This window comes from Mizuhopecten yessoensis, unplaced genomic scaffold (genome assembly GCF_002113885.1).
Source record: "Mizuhopecten yessoensis strain PY_sf001 unplaced genomic scaffold, ASM211388v2 scaffold11145, whole genome shotgun sequence".
Taxonomy (NCBI): Eukaryota; Metazoa; Mollusca; class Bivalvia; order Pectinida; family Pectinidae; genus Mizuhopecten; species Mizuhopecten yessoensis.
The window spans coordinates 2,568,564-2,581,029 of record NW_018408902.1 but is presented as its reverse complement, the minus strand read 5'-3'; the positions used below and the strand labels follow the sequence as shown (position 1 = coordinate 2,581,029).

At 35.7% G+C, this 12,466-nt stretch overlaps 1 protein-coding gene across 1 annotated transcript; it reads right to left on the bottom strand.

Annotated features, from left to right (window-relative positions):
• Window positions 1-3,877: 3,877 nt before the first annotated feature.
• Window positions 3,878-9,996, bottom strand: LOC110466761 (alpha-protein kinase 1-like). The gene is made up of 2 exons (XM_021523500.1): window positions 9,825-9,996; window positions 3,878-5,383 (listed from the first exon to the last, which is right to left on the bottom strand). The coding sequence occupies exon 2, from the start codon at window positions 5,365-5,367 to the stop codon at window positions 4,375-4,377; it is 993 nt and encodes a 330-aa protein (XP_021379175.1). The 5' UTR covers window positions 5,368-5,383; window positions 9,825-9,996; the 3' UTR covers window positions 3,878-4,374.
• Window positions 9,997-12,466: the final 2,470 nt, after the last annotated feature.

Sequence of the window (12,466 nt, the reverse complement as noted above, 5' to 3'; positions counted from 1 at the left end):
GAACCCAATTATTAGTCGAGTCCTGTATGTTACTGCTGTGGAAAGGATACTTATAGATTGTAATTTAAAGGTTTTACGTTTATCACAGATTTTTGGTAGGTAGTGATGTGTACTCACGCGTGTATCTTTGAGTTTTTACACTTGAATGGTCCCAGTTATCTTCTATGAATCAAGCAGTTTCATCACTCGGTCACTCCCTATTATAAAGTTTTGACTGCTATGCGCTGTAAAAATCAGCATTTTTCCTTTCATTTACCTTAAATAAGATCGACGGTCATGAACCTATATAGTACACCTAATTGTCTACAAAACCTACGGAATGACGTCGTTAAGCTATGTCGCACATCTTACCTTCTACTGAACATTATCGAAGTTTTACGAATACAGCCTAGTTATTTTGTTGTTACTGATAAGGGTAATGAGGTTTCGGAGAAACTTTCTTTTTGTAAATGACCTCTACTGACTTTTCTGGTGGAAGTGTTGTATTTCGGATAAATCGCCCTGTCATCAACCGTACATACAACATAGAACGATAGTGCCCCGTTTCGTTGTATTAGACAGATCGTTGTTGACCCTGTATGTACCTGACCTGTTGAACCCATTCACAGTTCAATACACAACAGAAACATTTAAATGTTCTGCTATCAAATAACATTTTTTCAATATATAAAAATAGACATATACAATTTCACGTACGGTATCTGTAAATTTCCATTCCTCAATCGAACCAGGAAGTTTTTTTCTTAAACAATAACAATTGGTAAAAACACAGTAATGCAAGCAGGCTTCATCTATCCATATCAATTGAATATGTATTAATGACGTGACACCTTGAAACTTGTTGGTTGTCTCCATCAAATCAGTAATTTACTGGAACGCAATATAAATCTATTGTTCAGTTAACACATACTCTTATTGCTGTTTTTATTTGCAGCAATGTACACTATCTGTGGTTCAATTTTAAAGGAAATTTCCACAACGAATCTAGGGGTTTATAATTGTAATAGCTCTAACGCCAGAACAAGTTTCGTCACTCTCTTATCAAAGGAAATGAAATGATAAATAGATGTGTGGATGAACACATCTTGAGGGCATGTTTAGTTCAGTAACCCAATACATCCGCTTAATAAAGTAGTCCTATCTGTGACGTCAGAGCTACAATTACTCTTTATTTGTTTACTACAATTCGCAAAATATTGAACTGATGATTATTACTATACTTGATGAATAATATGTTCAATATAGTTATCAAAAAGATAATCAAAATAACAATGGCAGGCAAAACGACGCCATCACGTGACATTTATAGCGCCAAAATACTCAAAGAACTGTGACCGACATCTGATTGTGATAAACAAGGCCAGAAGATACCTACTAAACTGACACATCGAAGGAATTAGATACATATGTGTGTCGTCCTAAATAAGGCGATGCTTCACTGTCTCTCTATTAACATCCGTGATTATAATATTGACCGTTTAGTGACCGGACTATTGCAGAAACCCCTCAACCTACGGCAAATGTCTACATGATTTTAACGCTGTATGTCAATACTCTTATTTCATGACAGACATTTTTTTATCAAGAATTGCATTTTTGGATTTTATCTGCTTTAATAATAATAAAAAAAACTGTCGGTATTGTGTTTTTCCGCAGGTGGTAGGCTCCGTTAACTTGCTGGTTTGTTTTGACGGCCATCTTCTTAAGCATTGTACGATGGTCAGACGTAAAGGTGGTTCTGTGATGGTCATGGTCTGAGGATGGGTGTCATTCCAAGAAAGCCCGTTAAAATTACACAACTTATCGTTCATTTCTCCTAATGCCAGCCTACTCGCCATCCTTTCAACACTCCCTACCTCTATGGCAAGCCAAGTTGTCATTTATTCATGGAGCAATGTTGATCCAGTACTTAACCAAATTATATAAAATATCTGATTTATTATATAAGATATCTTATAAAGTATATAAGATATCTCATAAAGTATATAAGATATCTCATAAAGTATATAAGATATCTTATAAAGTATATAAGATATCTCATAAAGTATATAAGATATCTCATAAAGTATATAAGATATCTTATATAATTTGGTTAAGTACTGGATCAACATTGCTCCATGAATATAGGACATCTTGGCTTGCCATATGCCTCATCCCCTTACCTTCTATGCGCACGTCTCACTATTGTTTACCCCTAAAACCTCTCCCCTTCCCGTTCCCTTATCTCTGTCCCTTCTCTATCCGGTAGAGTAATTCACCAATCAGTTCATATTGCATTGAAGGAACCCCGTACCACTGCCAAAAAACTGTACCTATGTATTGAAAACTGTTTTTTTCGGCATGACTATAGCTTTGATAAATTATTTCTGAAAAGACAACTTTACCTTGCGTGATATTAATGAGATAAAATAAAGATAAATAAACGAAATGTACAATCAACGACAATGTCCTGAGTGTAAAAAAAATCCGTTGGGCTAGATAGGTATTCGAACCCTGAACTTCAGTTTGTTATACCATTACTCTAACCGATTGAGCTAACTGGTCAACGGAAGTGCTCTGAACAAATTGTACTACAGTTATATGCAAACGGAAGTTAATGCGGGGATGTTACTCTTTATAGGAAAAACCACAGTGCATTAAGCAAGATTAACTTTGCGCAACATGTTGTGAGGCGATGTTTTCGAATATACGTGCATTTTAATTCTAAAATCGGTTATCGTGCAATATAACACACATAGTGTACTACCAGTACCGGGGATAAATAGTTTCGACTGTACCATGGGAAGGTTATATACAACTTTACAATATCATGTAGGAACACAAATGTAACATACTTACTTATAGCGTATTTCGCGTGAATTTAAATGACACAGTCTCACTTACAGTTTACGTACTGTTCAACCCTGTGACTATGAAACATGTGTATCGTGTCACGTACTGCAGCAGTAATTTTCCACACCCCTTAATACCTAGAAGACTATCAAGGCTGAGGATTTCCAACGACAAACTGTGTCATTCTAAAATTAGCGTTTTCACTTGTGGCCGACTAAACCAAACAAATTATATACATATTGTTATGCTAGTAACATGATAAGCATACGTGGTATCCGTAATAAACGACATTCCATGGCGTTGAGTAATTTAAAAGTTGTTAAAAGAAATAAGACTTGCACGTGCAACATATAACTCGTCCCCTTACATCAGATTTGCGCGTGTGAAGTTCCTTGTCTCGTCACCTTATACAATGTACCTGAAACGTGAAGCGTTACTTGTATAGTCATGTTGGACCTCCACGTGTAACGTTCCTTGTCTCGTCACGTTATACCTGAAACGTAAAGCGTTACTTGTATCGTCATGTAAGACCTCCACGTGTAACGTTCTTGTCTCGTCACCTTATACCTGAAACGTGAGGCGTTACTTGTATCGTCATGTTAGACCTCCACGTGTAACGTTCCTTGTCTCGTCACCTTATACCTGAAACGTGAAGCGTTACTTGTATCGTCATGTTAGCCCCCCACGTGTAATGTTACTTGTCTAGTTACATAAGACCTACACGTGTAGCCTTACTTGTTTTGTTATAATAGTCCAACACGTGTAACGTTACTTTTCTCGTTACATTAGACCTTGTACTTGTTATGGTTCGTTATACTAATTCGAGTTTTGCTTTGTGTTTTTACTTAGAGCAGGGATATGTTAGATTTAGATTAAAGGATTATGTTGAATTAAAGTCAGAAAGTGAATGACTTTTGCCCCACACTGCTTTTGCACATTTCAATCGGATTAACGGTTTAGGCGTACAATTCTAGTGTGATAGAGTCAAACAGTGCTTAACATAAGTCAAGGGGTCTCAGCAGGGCGTTGCACCTGGAACTGGTTCTCTGATAAGCATGTATAAAGAATGTTGCCGTATAGCTTGGTCACGAATAAATAATTAACACGTAAATTGAGCCAGTTCTTTATTTATGTCTGACAGCTTTCATTTCAGTCATCTAAAAACTGCGTATATTTTCCAGCTACACACCTAACCACACAGGCATTCAGCTATGAGATGTGCAGTTTATATGCGTAAAACGAAAGTTTATATTTCGTAACCATGTCAGTTTGTTATCAGTTATTGCAGAGTATTACCAACGGGTTCACATGTCTTCATTAATCACGTGTCCCAGTACACGAGACAAAACACATAGTTGAGTCACCACTGCATTCGTTACGTATACTCCTCTACATTTTTAAGATTAGCTTGTTTCGACTGACAACATCATGTTATATTGCACTAGTAGGTAAAACGCATGATTATTTTTGCGATGCATCACTGTGTCGTAGACCAGTAATTTAAGTATTTTAAAAATCAGGGATGACGTCCATTTTTTAATGTCAGGTAGTTAAATCATAAAGAGGGGGCGCTGATGGTTCTGGCGGTATATAATCTGTTGTACAGTCCTCGAAATCAAGTCTCCATTGTGACTGATACGGGGGCGGTGTGTCGTTTATTTGAGTCCTTTTATCTGTACATGTCCCACCATGCACCACGGCTGTGCTGACGCCACTGGAATATGGCGGAGTACTCAGGTAAAACTGCTGCGCGTCTATTTGTGACGACAACGATTCCATAAAATCGCTAAGTCTCGAAGGGATGTCCGGATCAACTGATACAAGGAATGGGTTTTGAATCACTGGTTTTGGCCACTGGGAACAAAGGTTCGTACATTCATGAGTTGCAAAGAAGTTCAATATCGCCCTCTCCCCGATATCGTCTGGTCCATATTTCATCCCCACAGAATTCATGGACGGTGATGTAAGTTTGAACTTTTTACCTTGATTTAATGCCACTCCCTTCAGTCCCGTCACAATTTCTTGCCCTTTCGACTCGTTGTAAACGAAATGGACGAACTCCTGCAGTTTACCACGACAGTTTGTGTTCACCGTTCCGTCGCGTTCGATGAAAGTTTCGAAGTTTTTCCCGAGATATTTTTCGAATACTACCACATCATCATCGCGCAGACGGCGTTTATGACGTTTGTCGCTAGAACGGATGCGTCGGGAAAACAGTGATATCTGGTCCATTTCCGCCGAAAAAAGATCTAGAAAAGTTATCATTTTTCTTCTGTTTTTCCGCAAGTACATTTGGACGATTTCTTTACTTTCAATGTAGTGTAAACAGCGTCGATACGATGAGTGCCAGTCATTTGCGGTTTTCTCTCTGAAAACTTTAATCACGTGACCTTCTGCTAGTGCCTGTGTTATAATACCTCTGAAAGCTACTAGTCTCTGACCGGAACTAAATGGCAATATATCAAATACAGCACATGGACCATTTTTGGAGTTGAAAGTTTCATTCTCGAACACGGTGCCAAGTTTGCTACCCATCTATGAATGATTAAGTCTGAAAAGATAAAAAAAAAAATCCTTTAAATAGGTATCAATAAAAATATGCAAAGGGATGCTGATTTTCAAACGGAAGAAATATATATATTATTTATATATTTACATTTTTGCAAAGATTGAATAATTGTTCTTTATATCAGCAATATTTCCTTTGCATGCTCTTATGCCCATACTGATTGTTTTCAAATGGATGTGTTTCATTTCCTCCGAAATAAGATCTAGAAAAGTAAATCCATTAATCCATAATATCATTTCTTGGTTGACTTATACGCTATGAAAACATTTCTGATGAAACTAGAACCGTCGACCGACGGTAGCACTTGCGCCAAAGTTAGAGAGTTAATAGGACACAGAATTGAGACTATATTCACATACAGATGTAGAAAATTCACACAGTGATATTTATACCATGGCAAAAGTGGAAATTCTCGCATATGAAAATTTTCGCGTTGTGTTTGACACTTTTAACTGATCGCGGTGTAAATTTGTGTGTTGGTAATGGTTTCGAATCTAAATAGACTGACCGCTCAGCCTTTCTGTCTTCTTGGGCTTCCTCAGACGTTTGGATATATTCGCGCTGATGTACTCAACAGCGAAATTGCAAGCATTTTGACACAGCCAAATTTCCACTTTTACAGTAGTACATATATATTCATATCCACTTATAGATATATTCATATAGTGATATCAATAAATATATATTCACATACTTTTTTTAAATTTATTTTTTATTCATTTTCATTTATTTTTTTACATGACATGACACAACACATATGGTATATGATTGTTGGTTAAGCTCTTAAAGCTTAATAGTTGTTGCTAACTAATTCACTATGAATAAATAGTTAAGCATGTACCTATATACATAGACAAAAAATAATTCACATTTGGACACACCTACACTTACAGTTATATACCCACACAAATTAATATATAAATAAATGGTATTCGTGACATAAGGTATACAGACAAAAATCAAATGCACACAAAAGACAAAGGACAAGACATGTGGGACAAAGCAAGGACAGGGGAAACCTAGGTCAGAAAGATGTTAAATTTAATTTATTTCAAATTTTAAATGTGCAACCAGTGATGTATCTGTGTGTTAATCTGTATTTTATTTTTAATGTTACTTTTGGATTTTAGAATTTAGTAAGCTTTTAATTCGAATTTGATATGATTTTTTAGACCATTCAGATTGAGTTCTATTTCAAGGCATTTTGATTTATATGTGTATTGTTTTACCGTGAGCAATATCAAGTTATTCAAGTTGAACTTTGTATATTTATTAATTTGCTTGCCAAAGATAAATTCTTTTTTTATTAAATCGAAGACCAAAACTTGTTGCAATAATAGTAATTCTTATATTTTCTATCAAATTATATACCTTTTTCACAATCCCATAATATATGTGTTATTGTTTCTGGATGAGTTTTTACAAAAAATGCACATATTATTATCTAATTTACCTATTTGAAATAAAAATGTGTTTGTGGTTAGGATTCTATGATTTATTCTGAATAGTAACTATTGTAGTTTGGAACTGGTACAGGTATTGAAAGGTTATTTGTATATATTTTTCCACGTATCTTCATCAATATTGAAGTTTTGATTCCATTTATTTTGAGCGGCAGGTTTAACTTCATTTTTGATTAATATGGTATATATTTCACGAGCTCCTTTCTTACATCTTAGGATTAACTTGAGATTTATGGGTATACTTGGTAGCATAATATTATTTTCTGAATCGAAAGCTTGGAGGTTCTTCCTTATAAACTGACCTATAACATTTTTCAGACTCTGATAACTTAAACAATTAGCACGAATGTTAATTTTTTCACAAAATTCTTCTAAGCTGTATAAAGATCATCTTTTTTATAATGTTGTGGATAAAATGAACACCTTTTTGTACCATTTATTATTGAAGATAACTTTTCGATCTACTTTTATTTCACTGTTAAACCATATTGGATTTTCACTAATATTTGTTTTGTATATTTTGCTTGCATTGATAGTTTTATTCCAGGCATCTAAAACATCTTTCCGAAATACATTTTTACAATTTTTTGATATTTCTTTCAATTTCTCAATTCCAATATTTGCTCATTTCTGTTTATCAAATAACGATTCCACNCTATGTGGCCAGAAGCAAACTGGGATGAAGAGCTTCAAGGTCACAGGGGTCAAATATGTTAAAAACTTATTTGTGTTATTTGGACAGTAGCATGCTTGGATGAAGGGCTGCCAAGTTTGTTCAAAAGAATGACCTTCAATTATATTCAAGGTCAAAGGGGTCAATTGTCTTAAAAAACCTTTAAACAACTTCTTCTGAATAACCAAAATGCCCAGGGTGATGATATTTGGCCAGTAGCATGCTGAGATGAAGGGCTACAAAGTTTTTTTAAATGAATTACCTTCGCCCATATTAAAAGTCACAGGGGTCAAATATCTTAAAAACTTTAAACAACTTCTTCTCAATAACCAAAATGCCCAGGGTGATGATATTTGGCCATTAGCATGCTGAGATGAAGGGCTACAAAGTTTATTCAAATAAATGACCTTCACCCATATTCAAGGTCACAGGGGTCAAATATGTTTAAAACTTTTAACAACTTCTTCTCGATAACCAAAATGCCCCGGGTGATGATAGGTTGCCAGTAGCATGCTGGGGTTAAGGGCTATCAAGTTTATTCAAATGAATGACCTTCGCCTATATTCAGGGTCACAGGGGTCAAATATGTTAAAACATTAAACAACTTCTTCTAAATAACCTAAATGCACAGGGTAATGATATTTGGTCAGTAGCATGCAGGGGTAAAGGGCTATCAAGTTTGTTCAAATGAATGATCTTCACCCATATTCAAGGTCACAGGGGTCAAATATGTTAAAAACTTCAAACAACTTCTTCTGAATAACCAAAAATGCCCAGGGTAATGATATTTAGTCAGTAGCATACTAGGATCAAGGGCTACCAAGTTTGTTTAAATGTATGACCTTGAATCATATTCAAGGTCACAAGGAGCAAATATGCTAAATACTTCAAACATCTTGTTCTGAATAACCAAAAGGCCCAGGATGTTGATATTTAGTCAGTAGCATGCTGGGATAAAGGACTACTAGGTTTGTTAAAGTGAATGACTTTGACTTATATTCAAGGTCACAGGGGTCAAATTTGTTTAAAATCTTTAAACGACCTGTTCTGAATAACCATGGGTCCCAGGATGTTGATACTTTGCAAGTTGCCTCCTGAGATGAAAGGCTATAAAATTTGTTCAACATAATGACTTTGTTCGACTTTCAATCATAGGGGTGAAATGTTTTTTAAAAAAAAAAAGGTTCTTTAGAATGAATTTTAATCATAAATACTGATATTTTATTTTGCCTGTAGCTTTATTTTAGAACACTTTCAAGGTTACAAGTGTGAGATTTATACCAGGTGAGCGATGCAGGCCCATTGGGCCTCTTGTTTTTATAATTATATATCTTGTAACCTGACCTGGTTTACTATTCCATAGAAAATTGTACAATGTATTGTTAATTTGTTTAATATATAAGTCACATGATATGGAAGCGATATAAACAAATGATTAAACTGTAATATTAGTAGAGTTTTGATTACAACTATATTACCTATTGGTGTAAGTATTCTTTTGTTCCAGACAGATATTAAAGACTTCAGTTTTGCAAGCTTTTTGTCAAAATTCAGTTTGATAATTATGTGTAGGTCTACATCATATTCTATGCCTAATAGGGTGAAGCATGTACTTCCCTATTTTAAGTCAAAAGTTGTAGTAAAAGTATTTTCAGCGTATTTTTTGCTGCCAATCACTACTACTTGGGTCTTGGAGAAGTTCATTTTTAGTCCAGAAATACTAGCAAAATAGTTAAGAGCTTTTAATGTTCCCTCTTTTAAGTCAAAATTTGTAGTAAAAGTATTTTCACCGTAATTTTTGCTGCCAATCCATATACTTGGGTCTTGGAGAAGTTCATTTTTAGTCCAGAAATACTAGCAAAATAGTTAAGAGCTTTTAATGTTTCATCTAAAGATTTTTTTGAACTATTTAGAATAACAGACGTGTCATCAGCAAATTGTGATAAGAGGATTCCTTTTCCCTGATAAGTATTCCTTTGATATTTTTTAGAATTATTGATAGAATTTCAGCACATAAAATGAAAATATATGAAGATATCGGATCCCCCTGACGACAGCCCCGTTCCATATTGAAAATTGTTGATAGATTCCCCCCTATATTTACTGCTGTGTGTGTATTATCCTAAAAAGTTGTATCCATTTCATAATGTTCGGGCCAAAATTAAAATACTTCAAAGTTTTATTGAAAAAATTCCACGACACAGAGTCGAACGCTTTTTCAAAATCAATTAAAAGTAATAGTCCACATACTGGTTAATTGTATATTAACGTGTATATGAGTACTTACTCTATGCGAACGGTAACGCCAAAGTCCAAAATCTTCAGGGTCGCATATGTAGTTACAAATACGTTGAAAAATAAATGTATAAACTACAACATTCTCCGGTTTAATGTAGTCCAAACATAACCTGACATCGTTCCCCGATTGCCATAATGATCTCAAATAGAACTTTCCCAAAAACAAAATCCTCAAGTTATATTAAGATATACGTAAGTCATGCAATTTACATGGAAAAAAACCAGGCTGGGTATCCGGAAGTAAAAAGTCGTGTACTGTGATAATAATATGTCGGTGACCTCAGTCATGGTAGAAGGTAGAGTTTTCTTGGTCTATTGAACATTTATGGGGTTTTAACTTTAATTACAAGTAACTGGCGCTCTATCAACATTACACCTACAGTGTATTTTCTGTACGATAACATGATACCTCGTCAATGATAGTGTATACTTCACTGTGTGCTGAATTCTGACTTTGGGTTAATAGTTGAATGCCGACAACAAAACATCTAGTAGGTTCATGACAATATTACACAAAAAGCTATCTACATAAATTATCAAGAATATACACATGCGCATCCATGTTATTCAGACATCAACGGTCTAACGACACAGTGCGCTCCGAAATCGCACTATCATGAACTACAGTGTAAGATATCTTGCTTATTTCTTATATCCTTGGTATTGAACCGCACCATGTAGCAGAGTCAAACACATTTTGGATTAACCTGTAGGATTGGTTTAGCTTGGTCACATAATACTGACAATTGGTGAAACAGTTGTTGCCATTCCCCTAAATGCTGAACGTTAAGCAGGGAATAGCAACTACCACTTTTAAGGTCTTTGGTATGTTCCGCCCTGCGGACAGAACCCATTGCCTTCCTCACCTGGGCGAACGCTCAACATTAAGGCCAAAAGTGAGGTGTTGCCAAGCAAGGCGCTAGGAAAAAAAAGGTAGTTAGAAGTAGAAAGAAAGATAAAGATCCCAAATATTGCAATGGGTGCAGTAGATTCATTTTGGTCGCTTTTGTGTCCCCAAATAGAGGACACCAATGCAAATCCCCAATTCTGCAGGGGGTTCGCCCATTAGTCGCCTCCTGCAGTGGGTAACAGCAGGTGTATTCTTTTTTCAATGCTCTACCTGCAGGAGTGAACCTGAAGGAAATGTTTTCGCAATATCTGCAACGATTCACCCCTGTTTGAATTTAATTGTGACGTAGTAAAAGAAACAAACAAACAAACAAAAAATAATGATGTGACCTGAAATGGAATCTACCTTTTATTATTCCAAAAAACTCGAGGCAATGGAAAAATTCATAGCATGTAACACACAAAACAATAACAGAATAATCTTCCATGACCCTGAACAGCTCAGCAATGCAAGCTCAAACAAAGCGTATACAGTATGAAGTTGTTCTGACCAACTTCCATAACATGCAGATTTATAACATTAGTACATACATCCTAAATAATGAGGCTAATGATGCATAGTAATGAAGCGGCGTGTACATACAGATAGTTGTATAACACACTTTTAACACCTTGCTATAGTGATACAGCCAATGCGACATAACACGCTAAACAAAACATGCGGACCTATTGTTTTTAATATCTTCCCGTTACGGCCGCGACAGTCATGGCCATACCTCGAGTAGGTCCTCTTTGTAAGATATCTCTTGAATTCAACAAATGTCTTTTTATAACACAGTTCTGGAACACGACAACAATCTACCTATTATATAGAGTTACAACATCAAACACATAGTTCTAAAGCACACCAAGTGTTGTATCCGGGCCATCACAGGCCCCAGAGGCTCACATTCATCGAATCCCCGTCTCTCAACTCATGACCCCAAACTGCAAACTCTCAGACTACCTTTGAAATTATTCCCAGGTACTTTTAACAATCTATACAAAATTAACTATTCATGAGTAGGTCACACCTATTGTACATAAGTAATGAAGCACGTGCAGTACTTTAATCTTCCAAAACAACAATGCTAGATGTACCATGTGGCAATGACAGTTACCTTGTCTGTTTTTGGAAGTTCTCCCTCTCGTTTCTATCTCTATGTCATCCATGGCGAAACCTGGTCGCCACTAGATGGATAGCCCTATAGCACTACTTACAATTCAACAGCCCCCCTAGCCCTATCAGTCACTGCACGTTTTTACCAAAATCGTTGATTTTACCTCAGATGTCCTTTTGACCAAAGCAATACTCTCTATTGATACCCACTATCTTGCTTGGTATAAATTGGTTCTATTTTTGCTCATTAAATACCTAATTTTCAGCCCATTTTGTTCCACCAGTTGTATTGTATAGCTACCGAATCTTACTATAGTCATACTTACATATCTGGCAACGCTTACAATACCGATACAGCCGATTTACTTGTTATGAAGTAAAAGACTCCTTTATGCATCATTTGCAATACCATTATATTGTATCAACCTTGACGTCGACAGCCTGTTGTGACGGGAATTCATCGGATATTATTCCAGACATTTTAGTGCAATTTGTTTTGGTATGGAGACATGACGTCATTGTTCCGTCCTCAACGTAGTTTGTCTATTGTAAACTAAACAATAATACCGGACAATAAAAAGCAATGGATTACAAAAAATAGGAAAATGTAATATACATCAACA

Excerpts from the sequence above, each read along its gene's own strand:
- LOC110466761 (XM_021523500.1), bottom strand. The coding sequence starts at position 5,367 with ATGGGTAGCAAACTTGGCACCGTGTTCGAGAATGAAACTTTCAACTCC.